Source organism: Spea bombifrons, chromosome 6 (genome assembly GCF_027358695.1).
Source record: "Spea bombifrons isolate aSpeBom1 chromosome 6, aSpeBom1.2.pri, whole genome shotgun sequence".
Classification (NCBI taxonomy): Eukaryota; Metazoa; Chordata; class Amphibia; order Anura; family Pelobatidae; genus Spea; species Spea bombifrons.
In genome coordinates, this window is record NC_071092.1 from 42,625,979 (window position 1) to 42,653,721 (window position 27,743).

At 42.5% G+C, this 27,743-nt stretch overlaps 1 protein-coding gene across 1 annotated transcript in view; it reads left to right on the plus strand.

The window, feature by feature from the left end:
- Positions 1-203: 203 nt before the first annotated feature.
- Positions 204-27,743, plus strand: part of B4GALT2 (beta-1,4-galactosyltransferase 2) — a 38,471-nt gene continuing 10,931 nt past the window's right edge. The window contains exons 1-3 of the mRNA XM_053470088.1: positions 204-484; positions 15,354-15,759; positions 21,855-22,090. Of these exons, the coding sequence (XP_053326063.1) occupies positions 15,438-15,759; positions 21,855-22,090 (558 nt within the window). The 5' untranslated portion in view covers positions 204-484; positions 15,354-15,437. The remainder of the gene's footprint in view (positions 485-15,353; positions 15,760-21,854; positions 22,091-27,743) is intronic.

Consider the following 27,743-nt stretch of genomic DNA (forward strand, 5'->3'; position numbering starts at 1 on the left):
GAGGAGATGAAGGGGTGGGGAGCGGAGAACATGAGGAGGGAAGGAGGATGAAGACAAAAAGTGGAGAGGAGGGGAAGGTGGGAGGCAGACAAAGAGGGGGAGAGGGAGGAGGGGAGGCAGAGCAGCGCTTCTCCCGCAGCTTTGATCACTCCGGCACTCCGTAGTCGGCTGCTTTTTTGGGGGTATCTGGGTCCGTTATTGATTTTCCGTGCTCGCTGGTGCTGGAGGTGCGGGGTACCCATCCCCCCCCCGCCCCTTCTACAGCCGGAGAACCAGCTGAGCCCCCGGGAGAAGCCCCCTCCCCGTGGCTGGCTGCTGGCAGCAGGGGGCGGTGAGAGCTGGAGACATGCGAACGGAGACAGCCGGAGAGCCGCGATGGAGCTGAGCCAGGCCTGGGGCTGGGGGCGCTTCTCCCGGGCTCCTCGCTGAGCTGCCGGGGCTCATGGCTGCGGGCAGCAGGGGGCGAGCCGGACAGCGAGTGGGGGTAAGTAACACAGACCCGCTTACAGCCGGTCCATAGCGAGCTATCTGTGTCTATAGGTTCCTAGCCATCATCTATCTGTGTCTATAGGTGCCTAGCCATCATCTATCTGTGTCTATAGGTGCCTACCCATCATCTATCTGTATCTATAGGTATCTGTCTATCTATCTATGTCTGTAGGTGTCTATCCCTCATCTATCTATCTATCCATCGTCTATGTGTGTCTATAGGTGCCTATCCCTTATGTATGTATGTATGTATGTATGTATGTGTCTATCATCAGTGCTACACCACCCATGGCACGTATACCGCTTTGTCAGGGGTGTAACATCTGTATGCATTCTGTAGATCAGGTATATGATATATGTGTATATGTGTTTTCAGACACATGCATTCCTATGTAGCGCTGTGATCTATATGTCACACGCAATGATCTATATGTCACACGCAATGATCTATATGTCACACGCATTTAGGTGTTATCCATATATCTATTCACTGCAGGTGTGAGTGCAGCGCGGAGTGGTGTGTTCTGTGTGTGTGTTCTGTGTGTGTTCAGTGTGTGTTCGCTGTCAGGCTGGGTTCACGGTATCTTTAAGCTGATATGACATGTATGTCAGCGTGCAGAGTGAGAGCAGGGGCTGTATGGGACGGTGTAATGCTGTTTATTTTTGTACATGTAGTCGTTTATACGTGTTATGTTGTGTAGCTGTGTATATGTGTTGTTTTGCGTAGCTGTGTTTATATGTTGTGTAGGTGTGAATTTGCAGTGTGTGTCAGGGTGTGTGTATACAGTGAGTTATTGTATGTGTTCAGTGCAGTGATGTTTAGCGAACAATACAAGGTATGAATACGAAGTCCAACTTTAACGGTATCAGTGCAGAGGTACTGTGATATACATTATACATTATACAGCATTGTCTGTCTGTCTGTCTATCCCTCTGTCCCTCTGTCCCTCTATCTATCTATCTATCTATCTATCTATCTATCTATCTATCTATCTATCTATCTATCTATCTATCCCTCTGTCCCTCTATCTATCTTTCTATCTATCTATCTATCTATCTATCTATCTATCTATCTATCTATCTATCTATCTATCTATCTATCTATCTATCTATCATTATGTATTCTTTACTTTTTTACCTACCTGCATTATACAACATTATCAGTCTATCCATCCATCCTTCCGTTTGCCGACAGTATTGTTTGCTTTCTTCTCCCGTCATGTATGTATTGTGCGTCACGTATGTTTGTAGGTTGCTGTAGGTTTGCGTGTCTCCGGCACTCGTATGAAACGTTGACATCCGTTAGTGGTTGATTTGTTCTCTCCGTGTAACGTGTTACCGGATTGTGTTACGTTAACATATGTTCCTGCTTCTGCCGGTTAGTAAAGGAAACTTATCCCGGTTAAGGTTAAAGCTGTGGGATGTAGTTATATGGAAAGCCGGGGCAGCTGTCCAGGGGGCCGGGTGAGGTGAAAGCTTGGGATACAGATCTAGAAATGATGTCATTAATAAAAGGACGGCATCTTATTGCCAACTAACATTGAGCCACCCTCCGGAATGATGAATTAGCCGCGTAGAAAGCGGAATGAACTGTAATGTTATGTATCTGGAGCTTTTAAAATTGTTGACCGGCAGGGGGTTTGGAAATGCCAGGAATATACACTTATAGCCCGGCACTAATGTGTACATTATTATAATATAAGCCTGACCTCCCCCCACCCCCCCCATTGTGAAAACTTTGTACAACCACAAAAACGGATATAAACGTCTAATCTGCCCTTAATCAGTCGTTAGTTAGTTAGATTCAGGAGCCATGTGTCTATCCCATACATGTTTAAATTCCTTCTCTCTATTAGCCTCTACCACTTATGCTGGGAGTCTATTCCACTTATCTACCACCCTCTGAATAAAGCAAGACTTCCTTACATTACATATAAGACTCAGATATGTAGCCTTTGATCTCCAGACTGGGAACTCCTTGGGTTGGGTCACTACAGGGAAACTCCGGGTCGCCCCAATCCCTGCCCGTTTCCCCTCCAACAATTGGCATGTGTCCCCGGCAATCAGCAGCACCCCCCACCGACGCCAGCGGGACCTCCTACCCGTATCCCTCAAGGGGGGGCTCCGGTAGCGCGTACCATGGGAGCAGTCATCTTAACTTCTCAGAATCCGCGTGATTATTCTTCCCCGTTAAGTTATTTCACCCCTGTTACTGCTCCTGTTTGGTGACTGCTAAATAGTTCCTACGCTTTATAAAAGCGGCCTGAGGAATGGGTACGGACTGTGCCGGTAAATATTCCCAAAATTAAACTATAATTAAAAAAACAAAAGTCCCAAGCGCTGGCAGCTTTAATGAATGAATTCAGTTGGGGAAGTGACTGCTCCTTTTAAATCCCACGTTATATTATCCGGCGTCTCATTCATTCGCCTCCCCAAAGCATTATCCAGTGACTTTGCCGACATTTATTATTGTTTCCCGGGAGTCTCCTTTAATTATTAGTTTGTGTTCGCCGGGGATATATGACTTCAGAACGTCACTCTTGGGTTTTCCGTCTTTATGACATCGCAAGATTTAGCAGGTCGCGCGTTGCATGAATGAAATTGGCACAAGTGTCTGTGTCTGCTGAATTATACCCACATTTGCAGATAACAAAAGAAAAAAGGAACAGTCTGCAGCCAATCAGTCTTAAGTACCTAAAATATTATTGCCCGATTTATACTAGCTGATATTGCTTCTACCACCTCAGCTGGTACACTTTCCATGTATCCACCACTCATTACATTCTGAAGCCCTTGCTCACAGGGATACAGATATACTCCCATTACTCTGTTCTACGCTGCTGGTGTATAAATGTGGAAGGTGTTGGTGTATAAATGAACAAATTAATTTTAACCCTTTTACTGCTGAATGCTGAGTGCACACCGCAGGCTCTGTGTGGATTAATGATTTGCAAATTCAGGCGATTGCATTTATCTCATTAATGCTTCTTCTGCTGCAATCGAGCTAAACATTCCCCGCAGGAGCGTTGCACATACGCCTTTTATGTTGGAGCAGCTTAATCCGACGGGTAGTTTTACACGAGCGTACGTCTAAAGGTGATCTATGTGACACGGGGAAGACTTCGATGCCTTTATACCCTGACTCGGCCGAGCATTATGGGGAAATAAAGATACCCCATTGTCACTTATGCTCATATAGACCAGCCCCCACCCCCGGGTAGTTAGACTTCGGCCACCCTACAGTTCGCGCCTTTTATGATGTTTGTGGCCATTGCTGGTCACGTTTCCTCTGCTTATACGTTTCTGGTGGCTTTTGTGGCTGTAGAACGCTGTGACGCGCTCATACCCAGCAAACAATCGCAGCTCTTAGAATAGAGGGGCATCGGGAAAGCAAAGATGGACAGAGGCTTTGAAGTCCAAAAAAAAAAGGGGACTGTCGGGTCTAAAGGGGGACATTTTGGAGATACGTCCTAATGCCACCCCACCAGAGGCACTGGAGTATTCCATGTCTGGAGAAGTGAAGGATGTGCGCTGGAGTAGGGACCTCATTTCATCAGGTGCATTTTAGGCAAGGCGTTCACCGCCATCATTGACTTGCTGAGACTTGCTAAGTAGATTAATGCCCTTTCCTGACTTACGGCTTTCCTAAAATCTCATATTGTTTGTTGTAGCAGCTCTCAAATATCTCTTTGTTCTTCTGTAGAGTTGGAGTGTTCTAGACTATAAAGCTGAGGGTATTTTGTTGGTAATACGTGTAGCCCTTCCTAGATGGTCCTTGGTAACATTGATGTCCACCTGACCCTTCATTGGAGGGGATCTTCGTCTTCTTAATGTTGGCCTCCACGAAGGGTGTAGATGTTTCATTTTTGATCCGCTGGAGGACTCCCTTCAAACCTCTCCTAAAAATGTTTCCACTTTTGTATAATATCCCCCTTCAATTCAAGTATTATGTCAGGAACATTAAGGATCTTATCCCAAATTAAGATGTATTAGTCCATCTGGACGTGTAATCGGTAACCCCGGGTATAGGAGGAACTTCCCAGTACCTCCCATCAGATGTCCTGCCTGAGATCCTGAAACTGGGTATTTGGCCCCATGGGTTTTCTAGGGCATGCTATATGACCAATTATTAGCTGTCTAGGTCTGCTGGGTCTGTCAATGGTTCTTTGATGGATAATTATGAGTTTAAAACGATATATATTTAGTATTTTCTACTTTTACCTGTATATTCTCTGTAGCAATAACATAAAAAAAAAATATTTAAACTTCCACTTTTTTTATTATTCTTTTCATATAACAGAAGCAGGTTAAATAATAAAATGAAAACCCTTATTAAATATGAGATAACACAGAGGAAAAGGGGGAGGAAAGCAAAAGTAACTCCCCTCCACACTTTGATTTGGGGTAAGAATGGAAGAAGAAGGAAGAAATGGAACGTGAAGACGTTTTAAGTTACTGAGAAGGGTGCTTGATAAGTGGAAGAGGCGATTACAGTGCGGGAATTTAAACATTCATGGGATAGGCATAAATCCCCCCCCCCAATCCAACGACTGATTAAGGCAGGGCTTGACAAATTTGTTGTGAATCTAGGCGCCAGGTAAAAAAGTTAGGAGCCAGGATTTTTTTAAACTAACAGTTGGTCAGGAGGGATCCGATCATCATCAGCCCACTTACTAAACTCACAGCGTTTGACCTGGAAGCACCCTGGACTTTCAGGTCAGTGCTGTTTGTTTTTTTTTTAAATACATTTTTTTCATTTTTTTAACTCTTTCGATGCTGATGTTCCATTGTAGCACAGCATTGACAGATATTTAGTCCCCACAAGCTTGTGGGGACAAATGTTAACCCCTGCAATGCCACGAATGTGTAATACACAATTGTGGCATTGAAGGGGTTAACGCTGCACTGTCGCTCTCATGGAGTGATCAGGCAGCAGGGGGCTGTTGGGGCAGGTCTCCAGACTCATGGCGAGACCAAAGAACCCTCTCACCCTGTCCCTGAAGCTGCCTCTGGCAGCTGGGAAGCAATTGCTGGTCTATAGACCAGCCACTGCAGGGGGAGTCTATGATGACTGCTGTAGGCTTCTATGCCTACAGGAATCATCAAAGGGCTTGTGGGGGCTCAGAGCCCCTTACAAAACGGGAGTTAACCCCTAAAACGCCGCAATCGCGGCATTGAAGGGGTTAACGCTGCACTGTCGCTCTCGGGGAGCGATCAGGCAGCGGGGGGTGTTGGGGCTGGTCTCCACACTTATGTGGAGACCAAAGAACCCTCTCCCCTGTCCCTGAAGCTGCCTCTGGCAGCTGGGACTCAATTGCTGGTCTATGGACCAGCCATTGCAGAGGGAGTCTCTTTGATGACTGCTGTAGGCTTCCATACCTACAGGAGTCATCAAAGAGCTTGTGGGGGATCGTTTTTGCTGTTGCTGGTCTGCCTGGGCTTCCAGGCAGACCACCAGCAGCAAAGCCCCCAAAACGGGAATTAACCCCTAAATGCCGCGATCGCGGCATTGAAGGGGTTAACGCTGCGCTGTCGCTCCCATGGAGCGATCAGGCAGCTGGGGGGTGTTGGGTGAGGTCCCCAGACTTGTGTGGGGACCCAATCAACACACAAACCCCTTCCCTGAGGCTGCCTGTGGCAGCTGAAAACACGAGTGCTGCTTTTCCAGCAACCGCGTTTTCAGCCTACAGGCTCACTCCGTGGGAGTGATCTCAGGCTCGGGGGCGGGCTCGGAGTGGCTGTGCTGTGCAGCAGCGCCCCCGTGTGGTGACTCAGCCTCTTACATCCACAATTTTTTCTGGATGTAAGAGGCTGACAAAACCTAGGCGCCAGGACAAAATTCTCTGTCGCCATGGCGACCTGGCGCCTGGGATTTGTCGAGCCCTGGATTAAGGTCTGACTCTTTACAGCAGGAAAAACGGGCGAATAGACGGGCAGAATGATGATATAAAGATGTCCGGTGTGAAACGCGTTGGCAGTGTTTCCAATCTAGTAATAAAAGCAAATTGGCCGGTTTCGTGCCTCTATCGGTTTCAGACGTATCTCTGCTACAAAGAGAGTGAAACGTGACCCTGACAGGCACCTGGAAAGCTTTATGCAAAGTGCGATAATCCAGAACAATGGCCGTCTCCTTCCTCGCTGCCTCTTACCGGTTTAGTCCTCAAACTTGTGTATTCCCAGGGGGGAGCAGAACACAACCGCAACGTTTTAGTAATGGCCGTTCTTGCAGGTAACACAAACCGAACACGGCAAATGCCCCACCGGACCCGGGGTGCTTGCTGTCTCTGTTGTTTGTACGTCTTATTCGTAGCGCCCCTCGCCTTGGAACCCAAAATCCGGCACACAGAACCCCAATTATATGTCGGAACCTTTGCTTAATTGGGGGGATGTATATACGTTATACCTCACGAGCGCTGTCTCTTGTGTAAAAGAACAATAGATCTTTTTTTTTTTTCTTCGGAATTCCAATCAATATATTTGTATTAACCATTCAATGAAAATGGATCTTTTTAGATGTTTTGCCCGGAAACCCGGTTTGTTCCTGGTGGCCGGTTAATTAAGAACCCGCTGGGATGGCGGCTGTAGAGAGTGGCGCTGTACCCTGAAGTTTGGGAAGGTTTCACAAACCGCTTTCATTGTAATTGTGAGCCTACAGGGGTAACATTTATCAACGGGAGTCCCCCGACACCCGCAGCACGGAGAGAAAACCCAACTCCCTTTTATTAAACCGGCTCTGTTTTACTTTTCTGAGCACATGATGTATCGGTGACGCGTATTTGCACTTCCCCCGGTTCTGGATCTCTGAAGGTGCGTCAGAGCATATTCATGTACCTCCGAGTTTCTGTTTGATTCTGGTGTAAGACAGGCCAAGCCGGTCCTGCATAAAGCATAGGTCATGCGCTCGAAGTTTGCATCCCTGATTTAGCTATGCATTATGCAGGGCCAGTTTGAGTCTTATTGCAGGAGAAGCTCACTGGGATTGGTCCTTCATAATGTATAATGATGTCAGGAAGTGATGTATTTATCTCTCCATGAGACATATATATACCAGGGTGAGCCCAGGGTTGGTGGCATCTGTGTTCAGTATTTCTTCATTGTCCCCACACACATACTAACACGCGCACGCACACAAACTCACTTTAATACCATATACCAGCAACCATATACACGGACACACACTCACGCCAACACTGTAACATACAGTAGCACACAGTGACACCATACATTCACAAAAGTGCTAGTACCATGCACCGACACACACACACACACACTCTAACACAATACACTAACACACCCGTACACATACTCTCCACCACCTCACATTAAGGCGCACACCATATGACTCAATCTACATTCATTATAGACCAGCCCATACTTTCTAACACCATACGCTAACACACGCTCACACTCACACTCACATCCTCCCTTACCCTCGACCATCACCAGTACAACTTGTCCCTGGAGCGCCATCTTCATTTACGTGGCCGTACTGGGCTCCTCGGTTATAGGGGCGTGTGACCCTCCATAGCTGCGTTGCCCAAAATCATCTATTTTGCCTTTTTTTCAACAATTCTAATAGCTCTGTAACGCATGATCGAAAGGGCATACGATTCATTTTAAAATCAACCCCTAATCAGACAAAATCCTGTTTCTACTTTTTTAATGCGTTGTGTTTAATAATAAGCATTCCTGAAAAACGCCTTTTTTACCCCCAAAATCCATACCAGATAACTAGAATGTTTCAGACACCGCAGGAAACGGTACGGTTAACAAAACGAGAGAAAAGATCCTGGGGAAAAAAAACCCAGATTTAATGAACTGATATTACAAAGAGGAATTGCTTCTAATGAAATAAGACAATGCGTCATTTGGATAAGTACACTTTTCGGGCTGGATATTAAATCTGGATAATTTGACAAATGCAGTTTGGAACTATAAATGTCAGGTGATCTCAAAATATAAATTTGAATTAGTCATTAAATTGCTAGACCTTTTCATGTGAAAGATTATACTTTATAAGATTAATAAGGAAAACTAACCATTATTTTTTGTATTGTATTGTACTGTTTCTATAAAAAAAATGTAGATAGGGTAAGTAGCGTGTCCATGCGCAGGGAATTAGCTAGAACATAGAAAAGACATAAGAATTTTTGGCAAATATATGGTTGGAAAGGAGTTTAAAGGTATGCGTTGGCTCCGCCCCTTTGGAGCCCCTTATGCTAATTAGCCTCTAGCAGCTCATATTCATGTTGGGCAGAATGATGTCAGAAAGTGGGCAGAGCCACGTATGTATAAAACGTCCTCATGTATGTAGATTGTGTTTCTTGCTGTACATACACATGCTAAGTCATGGTTAGATGTTTCCTTTAAAACCCTCACTTCAGCTCTGCAGCTGCGCTCTTCCTGCTGCATGGTCTGGTGATTCTTACCACTGATTGGCTGAAAAGCGCTCCCCTTTAACTCAATGGGAGGTGGACGTTTCCGGATTTCTGTGAACTCTCCGGATTTCGTCTGGAGACCCCGGGTGGGGCAGTGCTTCTCGGGGTCTCCGGGTCGCGGACGTGACGTTGGGGCCCACCCCACCCCCGCCCACTGGCCGAACATATCTCCTGCACAGAAAGCAGCTGGGAGCGGACACGAGGGGAAAATTAATTTCCATAAGGGACCCAATAGAGATTTAAAGGGACCACGCAGCTATCACAAGCATTAAATGCATATAAAGGCCTGAGCGTTCCTTTAAGAATTTTTGTTTTTTCCATATAAGCCCCTAAAGAGCCTTGGAGAAATCTGTTTAAAAAGCCGTTTTCTTATCCCTGATCGCGCTTTGTATATAAATGATGGTTTTGTGTGAAATTCTAAGCCAGCGGAATATTCTCGTTTTCTCCACACCTGCTTATTGTCAACATTTGTACAGCGTGATGTGCGTTCTCTTATAACGATTATATTAACCCATTACGAGGCTGCTTGAGCCGATGAAAGACTTAAGCCCGTTTCTTTTCATTAAAGAAACTCGAAAATTAACCCTTTTTAAATTAAAAGCATTTAAAATCAGTCTGCAGCAACATAATTATGTTAACATTTAAAAAAAAAAATTAGCATTAAAGGGACCATTGGCTGCCCCAGGGAGCACCTTGAACAATCTGGAAATACTTCACCTTAGGGAGAAGCTGCAGCTCCCGCCACCTTCTGCAGCCCCACATTTCATGGCAGCGGCAGGAAAGCGCTTTCCACGGAGGGCCGAACAGACCCCTCGCCTGCTGCCGGTGCTGGAGCTTGCTGGTGGTAAGTTAATGTAGGGGGTGGTAAGTTAATGTAGCCTGTGTGTGGGGGGGCAAAAGGGGCAAAATCCACCCATACGTTTAAAGGAATGACTCATTTTATCTGTATAGATGTTCTGCCCTCCTTTGCAGCAAACGCTCGCACAATGAACCCGAGGATACTCCTCGCTCAGCTAATTCTATTGGATTTATTAACAGATGCAAGTCAATAAAATAAAGCATCATCAACGCTATCCTTTAATTAGGGAGCCGTAAAACTAATCATTTTTCGACTGGAGTGAAGTGATGCTCCCTTGCTGTATTTCAAGTCAAACTAGTACTTCTGTGATGTTTTTCATTTTAATAATGGTCTTATTAATTTATTTTTTGGGGATCTGGTAGCCTCTGTAGCCGCGTTGATTGCTGTCCTGAGCCTGAAACTTCACCTCTAACTCTTCTAAGGGGGCTTGCAGCATGCGAGGGGTTTTCTCAACATATTGGGGCATATTTATATAGCTAGTCCAGGGTTCTGAAGATGGAATTGTCCCTGGAACTGCCGCTTTGCCACATTTAGCAGTTTGCACCTAATTTGCACCTTTTTTATTATTATTTTTTTAATTTAAATTGCCCATCAAACAGAAATTGTGGCCAGAGCTGGAAATGACATAGAAACATAGAATTTGATGGCAGAACTATTCTGCCCACCCGGTTTGACCATTTTCCTGATGGAAGACTCGGGTCTTTGATGCCACTGTGGCGTCTTGTAGCCCAGGGGGCCCAAGAAGATGCCTAGGATGCCACATACCCCACCCCTGGGCTCTTTGGCTTTTCAGTGGAAGGTCTCCTTCGGCTGGCTGAGACATGCTTCATGTGTCTTACTTCTCAGATTTTGCCGAGAGCTGTCCTACATTTTGTCCTCGGAGGGATGGAAGTTGCAGGTTTCCAGCCAGAAACGCAGAGACAAACGGGCTTTAATTAAACCGGCAATCTGTTCTCTTCTACACCAGAGGAAACATCTCTTCCCCAAACTGAGATCCGCTATTTGTCTTGGGCTCCTGAAAATCCTCACCGTGAAGTTCCACTCTCACGGCCGGTAGTAAAGATTCCAAATTTTGGTAAAAAGGTTCCAATTTGCCTTAAATGTACCGTAGCCGGGTGAAGGATCCGACCTCTCGCGGGTTATCCTTCTCCCTACGTCCGTCTCGAAGAAATATCATAATAAACGCCTTCCAACGACTGCTTTCTTATCCTGCAGATCAGCCTCGAGCTCTACAACAACAATTAATTCTGCGTTTCCCCGGTGAAATATATAACGCTTCCAGTAGAGATATCCAACCCGGCGCGTTAACTGCTTGCTGTCCTGTGATCGAGAACTTAAAAAATAACCTCCTTTACTTCCCAGGAACCTAAGAGGATCCCTTGAATAGGTCTATAAAAACCTTTCACAATCAGCGGAATTGTTTTAGAAGTGCTTGGTGGGAAATAATTTACTATTAACATCTAGGAAGCTGCGATCGGTGACAATGGTGGCAAAATTAGCATAATGATTGGTTTCTAACGCCCTTTTACTTCTTCTCACGCAACCCTTTGTAAAGTCTTCCAACAAAGGAGTGCATTGAGGTAATGTAAAGGAGGAATAATAGGAAATGTTTGAAGGGTCTACGCCGTACCCAATCAAATATGGCTTGTGTTATTCTATTTTCCATATACATCAAACTTTTAAGAACAAATAGAAAGTCATAAATCGCCAACTAATATTTGGATGACTATTTTTAGGGTCCTTTTGTAAGAAGACCACGGGGGGCCACACACCTATCGTGTGCATTATGATGGCCGAAGCGTCCCCTTGAGGTCTATAAGGTCAAGAGTGACTCCAGCGTGTATAGAGGACCCGGACAATCGCTTCAACCATTGCAGCCCAATAATTCACTAAAAAAATGTTTTATAAAATCATAATTTTTTATTTTTTTACATACATTGTCATTTTATTTGGAAAAATTCAGTTTTTAAAATATTCCGTGTCAGGTCTAATACGTGGATTTCATGCTACAAACAAATTACAGTCTGTCACAGGATTACAATGCAAATGCATTTCGATTTGAATGTCAGGTGTTGTGCCCTGTTAACTCTTTACGTGCTTTTGAGGTTACACATACCCCCCCAACATTTAAATGTTTCAAAAAGCTGCTTTTTACACCAATCAAGTTGCGCTCCCGTTTAGCGGGGATAAATGATCTGAGCCGGGATGCAGTGATTTTAGTCGTACTGGGTCTCTGCCGCCGCGAGTCACAGGGGACCGTCTGCTGCGGCAGGCGAATGGCGGAATTTCATATATATGGAAATGAAGACTAATGCTGAACGGACAAAAGCCGCGGTCTTCCTTTGGCCGGAGCGCGTATTCCTGGGTCTAAGAACACGAGAGTATAATTCCCAAAGACTGTTACGGAAACAAACAGACATACGGTTACAATATTATCACACAGAGGTAACTAATAAATGTAACATGGCAGCAAAAAGCCTGCACCCGTAATATAAAGCAGACCAAGTGAGTACCTGGCTAAGATCAGGTGAGTACCTGGCTAAGATCAGGTGAGTACCTGGCTAAGATCAGGTGAGTACCTGGCTAAGATCAGGTGAGTACCTGTGAGTTCCTGGTTAAGATCAGGTGAGTACATGTGAGAAGCGGGAAAGCTGGGTCCTCTGGCCTTAAGGTCAGATCTGGTCCCGTAGTGTGCGGATACACGGAGCCCCTCGCTGCCGGTGTGTAAGAGCATGCCGTGGGGCTGCGTGTATCTAGCAGGTGGGCCACACGTATGACATGTATCAGCATATTTATATCCCCAGTCCAGCTCTACACATAACCGATTATAAACCAAAAGTAATGGCTCCCCTTCTGATGTGACTGTGCACAGACTAGATTGTAAGCTCCCGGGAGCAGGGCCCTCTTCTCATTATGTACCAGTTGGCTATTGCTTGTGATTCTAAATGTATCCTACCGACTCTGAACGGAAAGCGCTACGGAACCTGCTGGCGCTATATAAATAAATTAGAAAGGGCTTGAGATACTAAATGTTGAAGAGTGTTTAGCAATCTAATCTCCGTGGCTCGTTGGGTGGGCTCCCTTTGAGCCGTCTGCTTGACCCCCAGTGTCGTTCCATGACATCATTTTATAATAATGCTCTTATGATGCGATAATGTTCTCCGTTCTTTCCACTCGTTCTCTAAAGGTGTCTCTTTCTCCTTTTTCATTATATAGATCAGAATATATTCCACTTCTTTATTCTCTATATTACTATCTGGCGCTCTCCTGCCGTGTGCATACATATTACGTTTGGAATTACTTTCTCGCTGATGATTATGCCTGCCGGCCAAAACCAGAGCCTAATGTTTCAACATTTTCCCTACAAACGTCCTGTGAATATTGGTCAGAGTGCATTAAAAACACATTGATATTATCTTTGAACTCAGGAAAGGTTTTTTCCTGCGACCCTAAATGTAATTAGCAGCAATGCAGGCTCATTGCTTAATATTTTCAGTGCCCCGGTACATTAGACAGATATATCGTTACATACCTGCCAAGCGTCCCTGTATCGTAGTGACAGTCCCCCTTTTTAATTTTTTTTTTATTGGAGCTCAAAATATTTGCAGGGATCGCTTCATTCTGCAGCCGTAAAAATCCTTTGTTACGGGGGAAAAAAAAATTAAAGAAAAATTTGCCCACTTCAAATGTATGTATACTTTTATAGAAAAAAAAAAAAGTCGTATTTTGAACATCGTTCAAAATAGGAAAAAAAAATGTACTTCTGCGAGAAGCTGCAGCTACAGAACTGCAGCTGCCCTCCTCTGTTGGGGTCCACCAAATCTTGACACTGCCAATCATTGAAATTTTCCAAGCATGCGCATGGGGGTATTGTTAGACTCTCCACATATATATATATATATATATATATATATATATATATATAATATAATATAAAATGGAGTCAAGGGGTTAAAACCGCAACCCCTAGAAATGGCACAATGCATGAATTGCCAAAACTAGTCTTTTTTTTTTATATGAGTAAAAAATAATAATAAATGCCTCTTTAAGATGCTCTTCCCCAAGTTTTCATATAAGGTGGGTTTTTAATGCAACGGTATTGCTTATTTTAATTTGTAAACATCATTGCGTAGGTGGATTTCGTGTACGGAAAACCAAAATGCCGAATTTGGGTAAAGTGACAGATCCACAAGCGCCGGGTCTTGCAGCTTGCGGAGAACTCACCCACACATTTAACCCTTTCCTCTTACCGCTCTCTTTTCGCAGCTTGGCCTTTTTTTTTTTTTTTATTTTTTTTTTTTTTTTTTTTTTTTTTTTTAGTCCTTCCTACCATTCGTGTAAAATCAGCGTTATTCCAGTAATTGGCATTTTCGAGCTCTGAACGTTAAGTAGTGGAAACCCAAATGCGCACATATTGAAGTGTAAAATTATACATTAAAAGCTGCCCACGGTTACGGGCAATCATTTCTGACAGATATGATTTGAGGGTTTATTGTGTAGCATTTCAAGGGTTACAATTACCATGTTTTTTTTTACCGGCACGTGCCACCGTCACAATGAAATGGCAGCCGGCGTTCCCGTGCATCGTTAATGGACATTTTTGGTAGATTATTGTATGTCAAGAAGCCTCCAGCCAGCTTTAATGATTGCCGTGCAATTTCGTTTATTTTGTCATTGTTTGTTTAAGGAAAAAAAAAGATGAATCAAATATAAATGGTATAATATGCATCAGTTTTTTGTGTGTTTTTTGAGAGAATGTACAAAAACATGTAATTTTGCTATTATGTATATATTTTTTTTTCGGCCTTAAACGTGTGCTGGGTCTACTCAAATTATAATAGTTTTGCACGTAGGTAGAGAGTGGCCATAATGGTCTTTAAGCTTTTTTTTGTTGGGCTGTATTTTTCTTCGGCGTTGCCCAAGGCCTAACCCATGGCTGCTCCACCACCTCCGTCTGTGCCCCCGCCCTTAAACCTGATTGGTGGGAATATGACGTCATTGCTGGGTGGAAGTAAACCATGGGGCCAGTGGTGGCTCCTCCATGGCGTTCATGGCCTGGTTGCAGAAAGACGCCACAGGTATAACCAGCTGAGGGTCTCCCTGGACCTGCCACCCTAGGCTAGAATACACAACTGGTCCATGGGAAAGTTGGATCATGCCTACCAAGTTCCCTTCTTAGAACAACCCATCTTTGGATCCAAATCCTTCTTTCCTCCTCTGATGCCCCTTTTTTTGTAGGTGTGCAGGACATTTGGTGGGTTTGTGGGCATCACAAGGTTCTACAGCCCTAAAAACCACAGGTTCAAATATTGGAGGTACAAATAATTGCTCTGGGGCTTGGGTGGGAATGCTATCAATGTTCTACATCAGAGCAGATGGGGTTGACTTTTTTTCTTCTCATATGTGTATTTTTGGATTGGATGGAAAAACAAACAATAAAAGTTCAGGTTTAATTTTAAATATGATTATTTATGCTTCTCAAACATTGCTGACCTTTCAAACATGACCAAGAAATAGGAACGTTCTGGTAATGGTTCTCTATATGTTTTTTTTTTCTATCTTTGCAGGACTTGAATCTTTAGTAGTCACTGCTGGGCTCTCGCTCTTCGGGGGTCTCATGGTGTCCTGCCTGCCTACCCCCTGCCCAGAAGATGACCAGATTGCTATTGGGAGTCACTCTAGAGAGGATCTGTAAGGCTGTCCTCCTGCTTTGCCTGGTTCACTTTGTCATCATCATGATCCTCTACTTCGACGTATATGCCCAACACTTGGACTTCTTTAATAGGTTTAATATCAAAAACTCGTCCCGATTGCACCCTTATTACAACTTCTCACGCCCCAACGGCACTGCCCACAGCTATGCCGCTGCCACCTCTGCTGGGGAGCCATTAACACCAAGTTCCAAGATGGAACTCAATCAAACAGTCACCGAAAAGCCGCTGTTCCCGTGTCCAGATTCACCTCCGGGTCTTGGTAAGAACTCTTTCGCTGCTATTTCAGTTGTTTAATCTGAGACTCTAGTTCCCCCCGGTTTTTTATGTAATTCGGAGATCGGGCATGTTTTCCAGGACTCGCATAATTTTTACGTATTGCTGACCAGCCCAGATAGAATGCTGCCCTGCAGTATGGAGGATGCATAACTGATTAATTGATTCCTTTCCATAAGTCTATACATCCCACATACTGCAGGGCAGCATTTTATCCGGGCTGGTCAGCAATATGTAAAAATTACATGTGTCCTGGAAAACATGGCCGATGCGGTCAACCTGTCTCCAGTATTAACATTACTTAAATATTTGAGTAGCGCCTACCTGGGGTGAAAAAAGTGTGGGATAGCCAATAAATTATTTAAAGGTCCAGCTTGGTGTAAATGCAGCCACCTCTGACCACAACAGAATGTACGGTCTTCCGCTGGAGTGGACAGACTGATGGAGGACCAGACATAGAGGCCCTAAATCAAGACTAGATTATAAGGACTGTAATTCATTCTTCTGGGGTGTGTGAAGCATTCTGTTGATGAAGGAATGATCCAACAAATTTCTTTCTTTTGAATAATTTCCCTAAGGATCTTCCCAGCAGCAATGTTTTTATTTAATGTGTATTTTGTATTCTTCTCGGTCTTTCTATAGATAAGTATGCGGACACATTGTATCTGGGTGTCTGTGAATGAGAAACACTCCGCTTTGTAATATATGGGATATTAGATCCACATACAAAGAATTTGATGGCAGGTAACATCTAGACCGCCAATCTTTTTTTCCGTTTCCCATCGGATCTTGTCCTTCATCTTTCTTAAAGGGCAAGTTCTGATGTGTTACCCGGCTGCTGCCTCCTGACGTCAGTGCTGGAATACTGCGCATGCTCCCAGTGCCAACAGTTTATGCTAAAAGCGCAGAAGTACAAGAATGAGTCCATAGTATGAGAATGAGTCAACATGTATGTTAAAAATCTCTATGCCGCAGCCGGGTAACACATCAGAACTTGAGAAAGTGTTAATAATGACAGGAACGATACAGAGTGGGAGAAGAGCACCCAGCGTGTGGGTTATCAGTTAAAGTATCATTACAAAGTTAATACATTAATTGCTGTCATTATAGCTGCCCTCTAAAATAAACAAAGCACCCCCGCACCTCCTCTAGGCTGTTATTACGTTAAGCCGGCAGCGGCGGCTGTGCGGTGGAATATATTTATTATTTTAAATGTGTTTGTAGAGGGGACCAGGGAAATTCAGACTTCTAGAAAAAAAACTCTGATGGTGCGAAATAGCGGACTCTGCTCAGCCTACAGAATGTGTAAAAACAAGAAGAATAAAAAACGAATCCATAATGCCCAAACTTCAAGTGCGAGGGGCAATGTTTGGGCTCTAGGGGTCTATGTCAAGCCAAGGATTTAGGGGCTACAAAGGCCCACAGCGTAAAAATGTTGCCTTTCTGCACGTCATGGTGTAACAAAAGGTCACTGTACATGTTGAGTTAGTGAATATTGTGGAGCTCCGCACTACACTTATGGGATAAATATTGGTGCACCGCTGAATCGTAGTGACGCTAGTGAATCGAACATCTCTTCTGCATAGGGGTTGATATACTTTGACTTCCTATCATTCATACTCACAAAACACGAATGGAGATAAAGGTCAACCATGTATGTTCATTCACTGACCCTTTTACCAAGTATTCATACCCCTAAACTATTTAACAATGTTCAGTGAACATTCTTTTCCAAGAACTTCTTTTTATTATCCTATCATACTCTGCCTCGTGTAAAACTTGAGTTATTGGAAAATGATATATGAGGTTCGGTGCATTGTGCTCCATCAGTGCAGCAAATAGACTTCATAAAGACACTATAATTATTTTTATTGCTTGTGTTCACTTTTGAAAGGAAATAATACAACTTTTTGTAGCAAGTACAAATTTTCTAGTTCAGAACGTTAAAGATTTAAGACATTTTTTCATAAATTCGAAATTAGTCGGGGTAACAAGTACTGCCTGAAACAATATAATAACCTCGAAGAATCTGGGGAATAGGAGTCGGTTCTCACTGATGCGTTCTACATATTCGTGAAAAGAAACGGATTTCGGGTTTATGGCATCTATAGGTGGATATCACTCCCTCCGAGTTATTTTGGGAAACTCTACCACAATAGAAAACCAAGAAGCTAATCTTTCAGTTTCTCCCCAACCTTTCAAACAGAAAAAAAGGGAAATAATGGAGATATCTGTCTGTGGAATTCTTCTCGTGTAACTGTAGAAACATTTTTCTTCTGAAACCATCTGCTCATTTACACTTCAAAGCTCCAAACCTCCCTTACACCGGCTGTTCGTACCATCCTTTTGAAACATGACTGTGATATCTGAAAGCTCACAGTAAGGATATACTTATCTGTTTAAGGTGTTTGTATCACAGAGCAACCTCCTCCATCTGTAAGGGAAATGTCCTTCTAGAGGCAGCCTCGATAGACTCTTTTGAGGACATCATCTTGGAATATTTTATTTCTTTTTTTTTTCTAATTTATTTCCATCTGCTCACATAAATTATCTAGGCTGCCAAACAAAGCTTCATTGCGGGACTTCTTCGATTGTCTGTCTGTCACTCTGAGCTTGGAGAAGTGATTTTCATAACCTTGTGTCAGGAACCGAGCTGTGTGAGGGATGAGGACGGATTGATTTTAATTCCGAACAATGAATCAAATTCCCTTTATGATTCGAGCAGGATCCCAATTACCAGGATGCAGTAATTATCACTAGCGTGCACGCTTCCCGAATAACAAAGGCGTTCTCTGATGGGCTCAACCAACACCACAACGTCAACATACTCCTTGTTCGCAAGGGATGGTTCTTTATTTTCTTGTGAAAATCTGGACGGAATCTATGATCTAAAAGTGTATTCTTATACAAAACAAATAACAAAAGTGCATAGAAAACACATACCAACCCCCAACCATCAATGGGAAAAAAATAAAAAAGGGGATAAATGTCATCCAACAACAAAACATATGAAAGTATTCATAAAGGGAAGGAAAATCCCTAAAAACCATCATCAAATGTCTATTGGCCTGGATAAAAAAGTCTAGAATCCAGCCCATATGAGAAACGGGATACAGTCAGCCTAGAGTAGATCCATAGTCCCAAGATGACTACATCTTGATCTGTTAGTGTGGCCAATGTCACCAGTGAGGCCTTAGAGATTTTGTAACTGAATCCATGGGGAAGGGTCACTTGGAGATCAATATGATGATTTTTTTAATCGCCCCCCCCCAGCGATCTTGCTACTACTGTCATCACACTCTGGCTCAGGTGTCCTTCCAATTGTGGTTTGTGCGTAGTTCCTAACAGCCAGAGAGATTGGAAGGACGTCGGCGGAGAGATGTATTCCGACAATGGACAGTGGCCTGCAGGATGCTCAAGACTCCCAAAGTTTAAGAGTGGTATCCTGCAGGCTTGGCACCTACGGTCTACTCCAGCATAGACCTAAGAAAGCCTCAGCATGTTACTGATATATATAATTCTCCAACAATCCATTGGTGTACAGATTTTATAATTCTGAACGTTTAAATGTTTTCCAACAGTTTCAGATTATTGGCTTCAAACTGTTGTTGTTTTTTTTATGCGAATCTCCAGGATTCTCTTCTAAACAGACCAAGGATCTGGCTGTAGATCCTTCATTGCTCAGTAGTAGTAAAGCGCAGCAGGTTGATCCTGATCAGGTTAAACTGATTCAACACAGCGTGTCAATGACGCAAAGTGAAGGGTTGCTGGAGGATAAGTCTTGGGGCTTTGTTGGAAGAACAGGTCCTACTGTCCTCGGCCATCCCCCTGGTGCTATCCGTGTCCCGCAGCTAGCCTCCGTTCCCACGAAAGGAGGTATTGCCGTAAAGTTTTGTAAGAGCGACTCTACGATTCGTAGTATTATGCTTAGTCATTAAAATATCTTCTTCTTCTCAGATCATTTAATCTTCCACTTAGTGCCTCTTGCAGACTGAGCTCATAGACAGCTGTATTATGTACAAAATGTATTATGAACATTTTGGAGATCGATCCTCTGTATAAATCACATTAATAATGTAACCCGTATACCAGTCCTTATCGGAACTCTGGTGGCGCTGGTTTCTCGGTTTAACGTGGAATTTTCCTAATTGTTTTAAGGTTTCATACACATATTTCCGTACAGAAAATGTGTTCTGGATGTGCAATTACTTTATATTCGTCTTCAAATCAGATTATCCAAATCCAGCTCTACTGCTGATTGAAGCGGTCAATATTTCCTTCGTAATTAGATTATTTTATTTTTTATCTAAGGGAAGAGGCTGCAAAACCACAATATGAGTGCAGAAGGGCAAATAGACCCCAACAATGAGTTCAGAAGGGCAAATGCATCCCCAAGATATGAGAGCAGAAGGGTACATGGAACCCCAATATGTGAGTGCGGAAGGGCAACTGGAACCCCAATATATGAGTGCAGAAGGGCAACTGGAACCCCAAGATATGAGTGCAGAAGGGTACATGTAACCCCAAGATATGGGTGCAGAAGAGCAAATGAAACCCCAAGATATGAGTGCAGAAGGGTACATGGAACCCCAATATGTGAGTGCAGAAGGGCAACTGGAACCCCAATATATGAGTGCAGAAGGGCAAACGCAACCCCCAGATATGAGTGCAGAAATACCCCTAAATGTGATTGACAAACAAAAGAACAGGAAGCTTTCCTTGGGCACTTAGGGTTATCGAGTCGGCTCAGAGATAAAGATGAAGTTCCAGTACCTTTGGATGAGAGAAAATACCTCGTGGCCTCATTCATTTGATTTAAAGACCGTTGGAGACAAAACATGTAATGCATATAGGATATATATATATATATATATATATATAATTGTCGCCTAAGTGTAACTATAGCCACCGGCAGGGAATAATTTGCCCCAACCCTCAAATGCCACTGACATAAAAAATGTATATCTCTCATTCATTGCCTCGTCCACCCAGTGGCTTTTAATTAAACCACAATAACAGAAATGATACATCGTAAGGTGATCCACAATAAATTAGTGTTTATGGAACTTCAACACAAAGGTCGGACCGGCTTTCCTATTTCGTCCTTATCTTACCGCGTTGCTAAATATATTGGCCTATAAAGGATGGTGATGTGGATAATAGTAATAATAATCAACTCGGCTGCAGCGATCATTCTTCCGCGGAATGATTTTTTAATTTTACTCTTTAATCCCCAGGACAGACTGTCGACGGCAATAAAACAGATATAGGGCAGATCTGTTTTTCCTTGTTGTCTTATTTGCTGTAAAGCAGCTGAGGTCCCGAAGGAATAATTAAAGACGGTGCATATTAGCTTTTTTCCCAGTACGGTTTAATTAGTTGCTGTGAGATTTGAATTGTGCTATAGGATGTGTTTATTTGTATTTATAGCGTGCATGTGCATCCTGGAATGGGTAATTATTTAAAGGGTCCTATATAGATATAGTGTCCTGTATCCGGTATACGCTTATAGAAGTACAAGGCATTCTGTTTAGAAGGGCATATTGAAAATTAAAGAACTCCTATTTTTTTTTTAATGCTATTAGGTTAAAATTATTATTTCTAAAAAAGATGGGTTTTTTTTCTTGTTTTTTTTTTTATTTTTTTTTTAAACAGTTGTAGTTTTTGCATAATATAATGTTTTCAGGCAGGTGCATATTAGCCGTTTCTATGAGTTCTCGCTCTGTTATCTGATCGCAATGTGCTAGACAAACTCCATGACTCCTTTTCATACTGCCTGTGGGAAACGGTAGAATGGCTCAGTCTTAATCACATGGCTGGACACACTGGCTCATGAAGGTCTATGGAGGAACGGACTTCATTAGCATTGCCATAAAGCATCAGCTCCTTGTGGTGTCTGGGCAGGAAAAGTCTCCCAAAATATCACATGACTGATAACAATGGTGGCCTCCAGGTCTGCAGATAAAATATGTTGAGTTTTTTTTAATAAAATAATGCTAATTATTATATGTAGCACTGTATTTAATGCTGCAGTTGAAAAATAACTAATATAAAATGGTTTTCTGCCCTTTCTTTTTTTAGTCGGCCGTCTCCTGATTGAGTTTAGCTCCCCCATGACCATGGAAAGAGTCCAAAGGGAAAATCCTGATGTGACCGAAGGTGGCAAATACACACCGCCCGACTGCCAGCCCAAAGAGCGGGTGGCTATTATCATTCCTTTCCGGCACCGGGACCATCACCTGAAATACTGGTTGCACTATCTCCACCCTATACTGCGGCGCCAGAAAGTGGGGTATGGAATTTATATCATCAATCAGGTGAGCTTGATACACGGGGAAGCATGTAAACCATCGGCCGTTACTTTATAACCTAGCTTAGATTTTTATTCTTTAGTAGGCACCTGACTGTTCTATCGTGGAAGCTTTAGATATTTAGATTTTTTTTTTTACATTTGAATTTTGTTTAGAATAATTTGGGGGGATTTCTTAAAATACGGTCAGATAATCAGATAATCGTATTTAGAAAATTTTGTACATGTCGGGATATCTCTGATCCATAACATAATGGGAGCAAAAGCACCAATTGGCAGTATAGAAAAGGAAGGAGTCCATTCCAGACAATCTGCCCCTTAGTCAAGATATTGGGGAAAGTTTTTTTGTTCTTAACCAATTCTCGGTTCAGATTTGAAATTCAAACACTTTCAGGTCTTTGGATTTTGTGGAGGCAAAATAATGATCAGTGATTTGCTTGGGTAGTTTTGTGTTTTCAGTGCTGTTTCTGAGATCATACCATAACTTTAAACTTCATTTAAATGATCATTCTCAATAAAACCCACTTTTTTAATGTGAAATAGTTTTTTTTAATCCATATTTTTAGAAGCTTCTACATCCTTCTGAAGACCTTCCACCAAGCCGTGAATACATTTACATTTATCGATAAAATATAATACATGTTAATATATTTGGCTTTAATCGGTTCAGTGATTTTTTTTTTTTTAAAGCTTTTTTTAAAGAAAATTTCAATTTTGCAGCCCTAAAATGAAGCGGCATGAATGACACACATGCTAATTAAACCTGCCTTCCAGGGTAGCTCTACGTAGAATGTCCATTATAAAATAATTAAGAAAAGATTAAAAAAGTGAGTATCTAAGCGTGTGCAATTTCATGGGGTAGAAAAAGCGATAAACCGTCTACATAAAACAATAACAAAAATGTAACACAAAACATGCAAATGTTTGTGCCGTAAGGAGTAATGGAAAGCTGCTTAAAGCTTACTGTTCCACTTGTTCTGCGGAAAATAACACTTTAATAATGCTGTATTTAGTGATAAATGTTGAATTCCCAAATGCAGACGAGAAAATTTGACATAATATATTTTCCCAGGGACTGTATAATTGTGCATGTTGTCATGTGACACAAAGAGATGGGCACTGATAGGTTAGCCATACCAGCAGGGAAAAAAATGCTTTTTAATTGTTTTTTTTTTTGTGTGTGTGTTTTTATGAATTTAAGATATTTGGGGACAAATAAAGTCAGACAGCATTGTAATTTTCATTGCTTGACATTTTAAAGTCATGTATTAGAGGGGTATCTGTATTTTATCAAAATGACAAAAGTAACCTGAAATGTAAAACCATTGGAGCCAGAGATGCAGAGGCTACAATGCTTCTTAAATAGAATCCAAGATAGTTCTCTCTTTTAGACACCAATTACGCAAAACTAGACCCAGAATCGTTAAACAAGAGAGTCTGAATGGTAAATCACCAGCTATAGTACAGGGGTCAATTGCCAGTGTCCCTCCTATCGGTCACAATGACAAGTACCTTTTCTCTGACTCTCACATTATTAATGAAGCCTTCTGGTGACTTTTACCACCCTTTATACCCTTTGTGATCTTGTCACACATCCCTAGAACTGGAGACATTCCATGGAGGCTATCCAGTTGGATTCCATTTCCACTGGAAACAGTATCCTACGACAAAGGAGACCCATCTTCAATGAGTTGACCCAAGTTGTCCTCTGCTTAAGAGAAAGCGCGTAAGCCTTGATTGTCTTCTAATTTAATGGTTACATTTTATGTAAAAGGAATGTTATATTAAAATGTATCTAGCAATCATCTAGAGCTGAAGTAGTCTCCACAAACACATGGAAAAGAAGGTCTACAGGTCACCAGGAACAAATGGTCGTTGGGGTCTGTGGTGTGACTTTAAATACATATTAACTGCTGACATAATAATGATAATAATGTTATTATATAATTATTGTATTCAGTTTTACCTTTACCTTTGCCTTGGACTGGAGAAAATATACTTCTTATTAATGACTACAATTCATTGAGTGCCATTTTTGTAGACAAAAGACATACAAGTGACACCTCTGCAAACATCAAAAGCAAGACAAGCACAATAAATGAAGTCACCTTATTCCCTTTTTATGAAAATGTCAAACTAACCTTTAAAATAAAGTGTCCACCGGGGGATAACAAGGAGAAGGCGGTGTGTGCGACTGAAAAACATATTGTACAAACAAAACTTTTTAAAGATAAATTAGATCCTGAGGTCATCTGGTATGGAAACAAGGCCTTGGTGCTCTCTTGCGCATGGAGACTTGGGGCTCAGAACGCAATTCAACATACGGATTAAAAGGGTCCTGGGGTCCAGAGAACATGGATTCCAACTGTGTCTCAAGAAGCCCCCTTTGTTATTCGCCGTTAAACTGTGTGTAATAATTTGAAGGCACCAGGTGTAAGCTGTCGAGATGATCCTCCATGGCCTATGAACTCTTGTAGTCCCTTCTTACCAAGGAAGTCAATGATTTATAGACACGTAGAAGACTTTGTAGAGGTTGAGGAAAATGTGCTGCGGAAGGCTATAAAGTGAGTTGCTTGGATGTGTAGAATATTTGTTGAGCGTATGGAGGAGAAGACAGGTAAAGAAGTCTTGGTAACAGTAGAAAAAAATAATCGAATAAAGGTACTATACAATGTATGATAAGGATCATTTAGGCCAGCGGTTCTCAACCTGTGGGTCGTGACCCCTTTGGGGGTCTAACGACCCTTTCACAGGGGTCGCCTAAGACCATCGGAAAACACATATTTCACAATATATAATTACATAATTTTATGGTTGGGGGTCACCACAACATGAGGAACTGTATTAAAGGGTTGCGGCATTAGGAAGGTTGAGAACCACTGATTTAGACGCTGTCTCTAGCCGTGTCCATGTGGGTATGATTGGTTATATGCTTCAAGCTAGTTTAGTATTAAAAGTTTCCACGGAGCCTTTTAATGTCCAGATGGGGTTATAATTGGCTTCAGCCATTGCCCACCTCATGCCACCTAACATTTTTGCCCCTTTACCCTACCACCCATAGCTAGCTTCACCTCCTATATCTGGCTGCCTCCCCTCACCCAGGTCCCATACCATCGATGTCCAAGGCTTGGGATGTCCCTCATTATTATATCTCCTTCGCTCTGTCAGAACCCCAGATTGTCAGTGTTTTTAGATTGTAGAAGACCGTGTTTTAGAGCGTATTTTTTTTTACAAAAGCCAAAGATTTATCACAACAGATTGTTATTTTAATGCGTAAACTGCAAACTAATTACCAATGAACTAACGCCAATTAAATTGAGAATCTTAATAGAGCTTTGTGTTGTCGGTAAATAAAGTCACCTAATTCCCTTTTATGAAAATGTCGAACTAACCTTTAAAATAAAGTGTCCACCGGGGCTTAACAAGGAGAAGGCGGTGTGTGCGACTGAAAAACATATTGTACAAACAAAACTTTTTAAAGATAAATGAGATCCTGAGGTCATCTGGTATGGAAACAAGGCCTCGGTGCCTCTCTTGCGCCTGGAGACTTGGGGCTCAGAACGCAATTCAACAAACAGATTAAAAGGGTCCTGGGGTCCAGAGAACATGGATTCCAACTGTGTCCCAAGAAGCCGCCATTGTTATTCACCGTTTAACTGTTTATAATCATTTTAAAGCACCAGGTGTAAGCTGTCGAGATGATCTTCCATGGCCTATGAACTCTTGTAGTCCCTTCTTACCCAAGAAGTCGATGATTTAGAGACGTGTAGAAGACTTTGTAGAGATTGTGGAAAATGTGCTGCGGAGGCTTAAAAGTGAGTTGCTTGGACGTGTAGAATATTTGTTGAGCGTATGGAGGAGAAGACAGGTCAAGAAGTCTTTGCACCAAATTGATCCAATGTCGGGTCATTTTTTAATATCTAATTAACAGGTTCGATTTGGTTTTGAACTTTTGTCCTGTTTCACTACAAGGTTTGATTCAGTCCAAAACGTGTCATTTGCAGGTCCCTATAGCTCAGTCTCTCTACATGTCTGGTATTTAAAGACATAGTAGATCCAATTGTAACAGTAGAAAAAAATAATCAAATAAAGATACTATACAATGTATGATAAGGAGCATTTAGACGCTGTCTGTAGCCGTGTTCATGTGGGTATGATTGGTTATACGCTTCAAGCTAGTTTAGTATTAAAAGGTTCCACGGAGCCTCTTAATGTCCAGATGGGGTTATAATTGGCTTCAGCCATTGCCCACCTCATTCCACCTAACATATTTGCCCCTTTACCCTACCACCCATAGCTAGCTTCACCTCCTATATCTAACTGCCTCCCCTCACCCAGGTCCCATACCATGGACGTCCAAGGCTTGGGATGTCCCTCACTATTATATCTCCTTCGCTCCATCAGAACCCCAGATTGTCAGTGTTTTTTAGAATGTAGAAGACCGTGTTTTAGAGTGCATTTTTTTTAACAAAAGCCAACGATTTATCACAACAGATTGTTATTTTAATGCGTAAACTGCAAACTAATTACCAATGAACTAACGCCAATTAAATTGAGAATCTTAATAGAGCTTTGTGTTGTCGGTAATTGTTTTAAAGCTCTGAAATCCAAAGCACAATGACAATAACGGTGAAATCTGTAGGAGAAGAATGTGCAGGTAGCAGCTAATTTAGACTCGAAATGCTCCAGCGCATGTACGTGCTGCGCCCACGTCTCTGCCGACCCTTTGTGTGCCAGAGAGGTGAGCGACTCTTTGGAAATAGTACTTGTCAGGCCATCACATCACATTAATTTATGGAGCTCAACAACCAAACACTAAATTATCCAAAATGACTATAAAGGACTTTTTTTTTTTTTTAACCATTACCCAGGATTTTTTCTAAGGCGGCTGCTTACGAGTTACTTATACATCTATATACTTCCCAAGGGAGCTCTGCCTCTTCTTGGGTAGTGGGTTTGTGAGGTGGCCGAGGCAAGCCATGTATAGAAGTGTGGCTAGTCCCAGATGGTATTAAATGGGTGGGGAGTGGGAGGGAAAGTGGGCGGGGAGTGGGCGTGAGCAAATACCATTCCCATGACCGGAGAAAGAGTAAAGTGACCTGGAGAGCCAGAGACCGAACATTTCACCCGGAGACTCCGGGTCATACCTGGAGGGTCCCCAGATTAATATTCATTAGCTCTCCTTGCCCCTCAATGCTTTTTGCGCCGTGGCTGGCACCAGCTGTTTTAACGGAAACCGAAGCCAGTCAGTGAATCAAATCTGAAACGTTATTAATGTTACAGCCAAATAATGTTTTATGACAGCAAGGCTCCAGAAATAGAGAACAAGAGCTTCCAGATGTAAATTCTCATACCAATTACGCAGCAGTCATACGATTTAAAATTTAAACACCAATTTTATGGGGTAATTATTTTTGAGAGTGTCATTCTCCCAGCGGTGGGAGAAGAAGTGTTTTGAAGTCCAAGAGATGCTCTCATAGGCTTATGTGTTCACTTTAATATAAGGTTTAGTCGTTTTTGTTTGCTGTTAACCGTGGTGACCACACATTCTTTTCTGAATTCCGTTTAGCTGCTTCGCTGTTCTTGTCTCTATGCTTTCCGAGCAAGAGAACCAGTGCTTTGATACTCAATGAGAACCAGTGCTTTGATACTTACCTGCC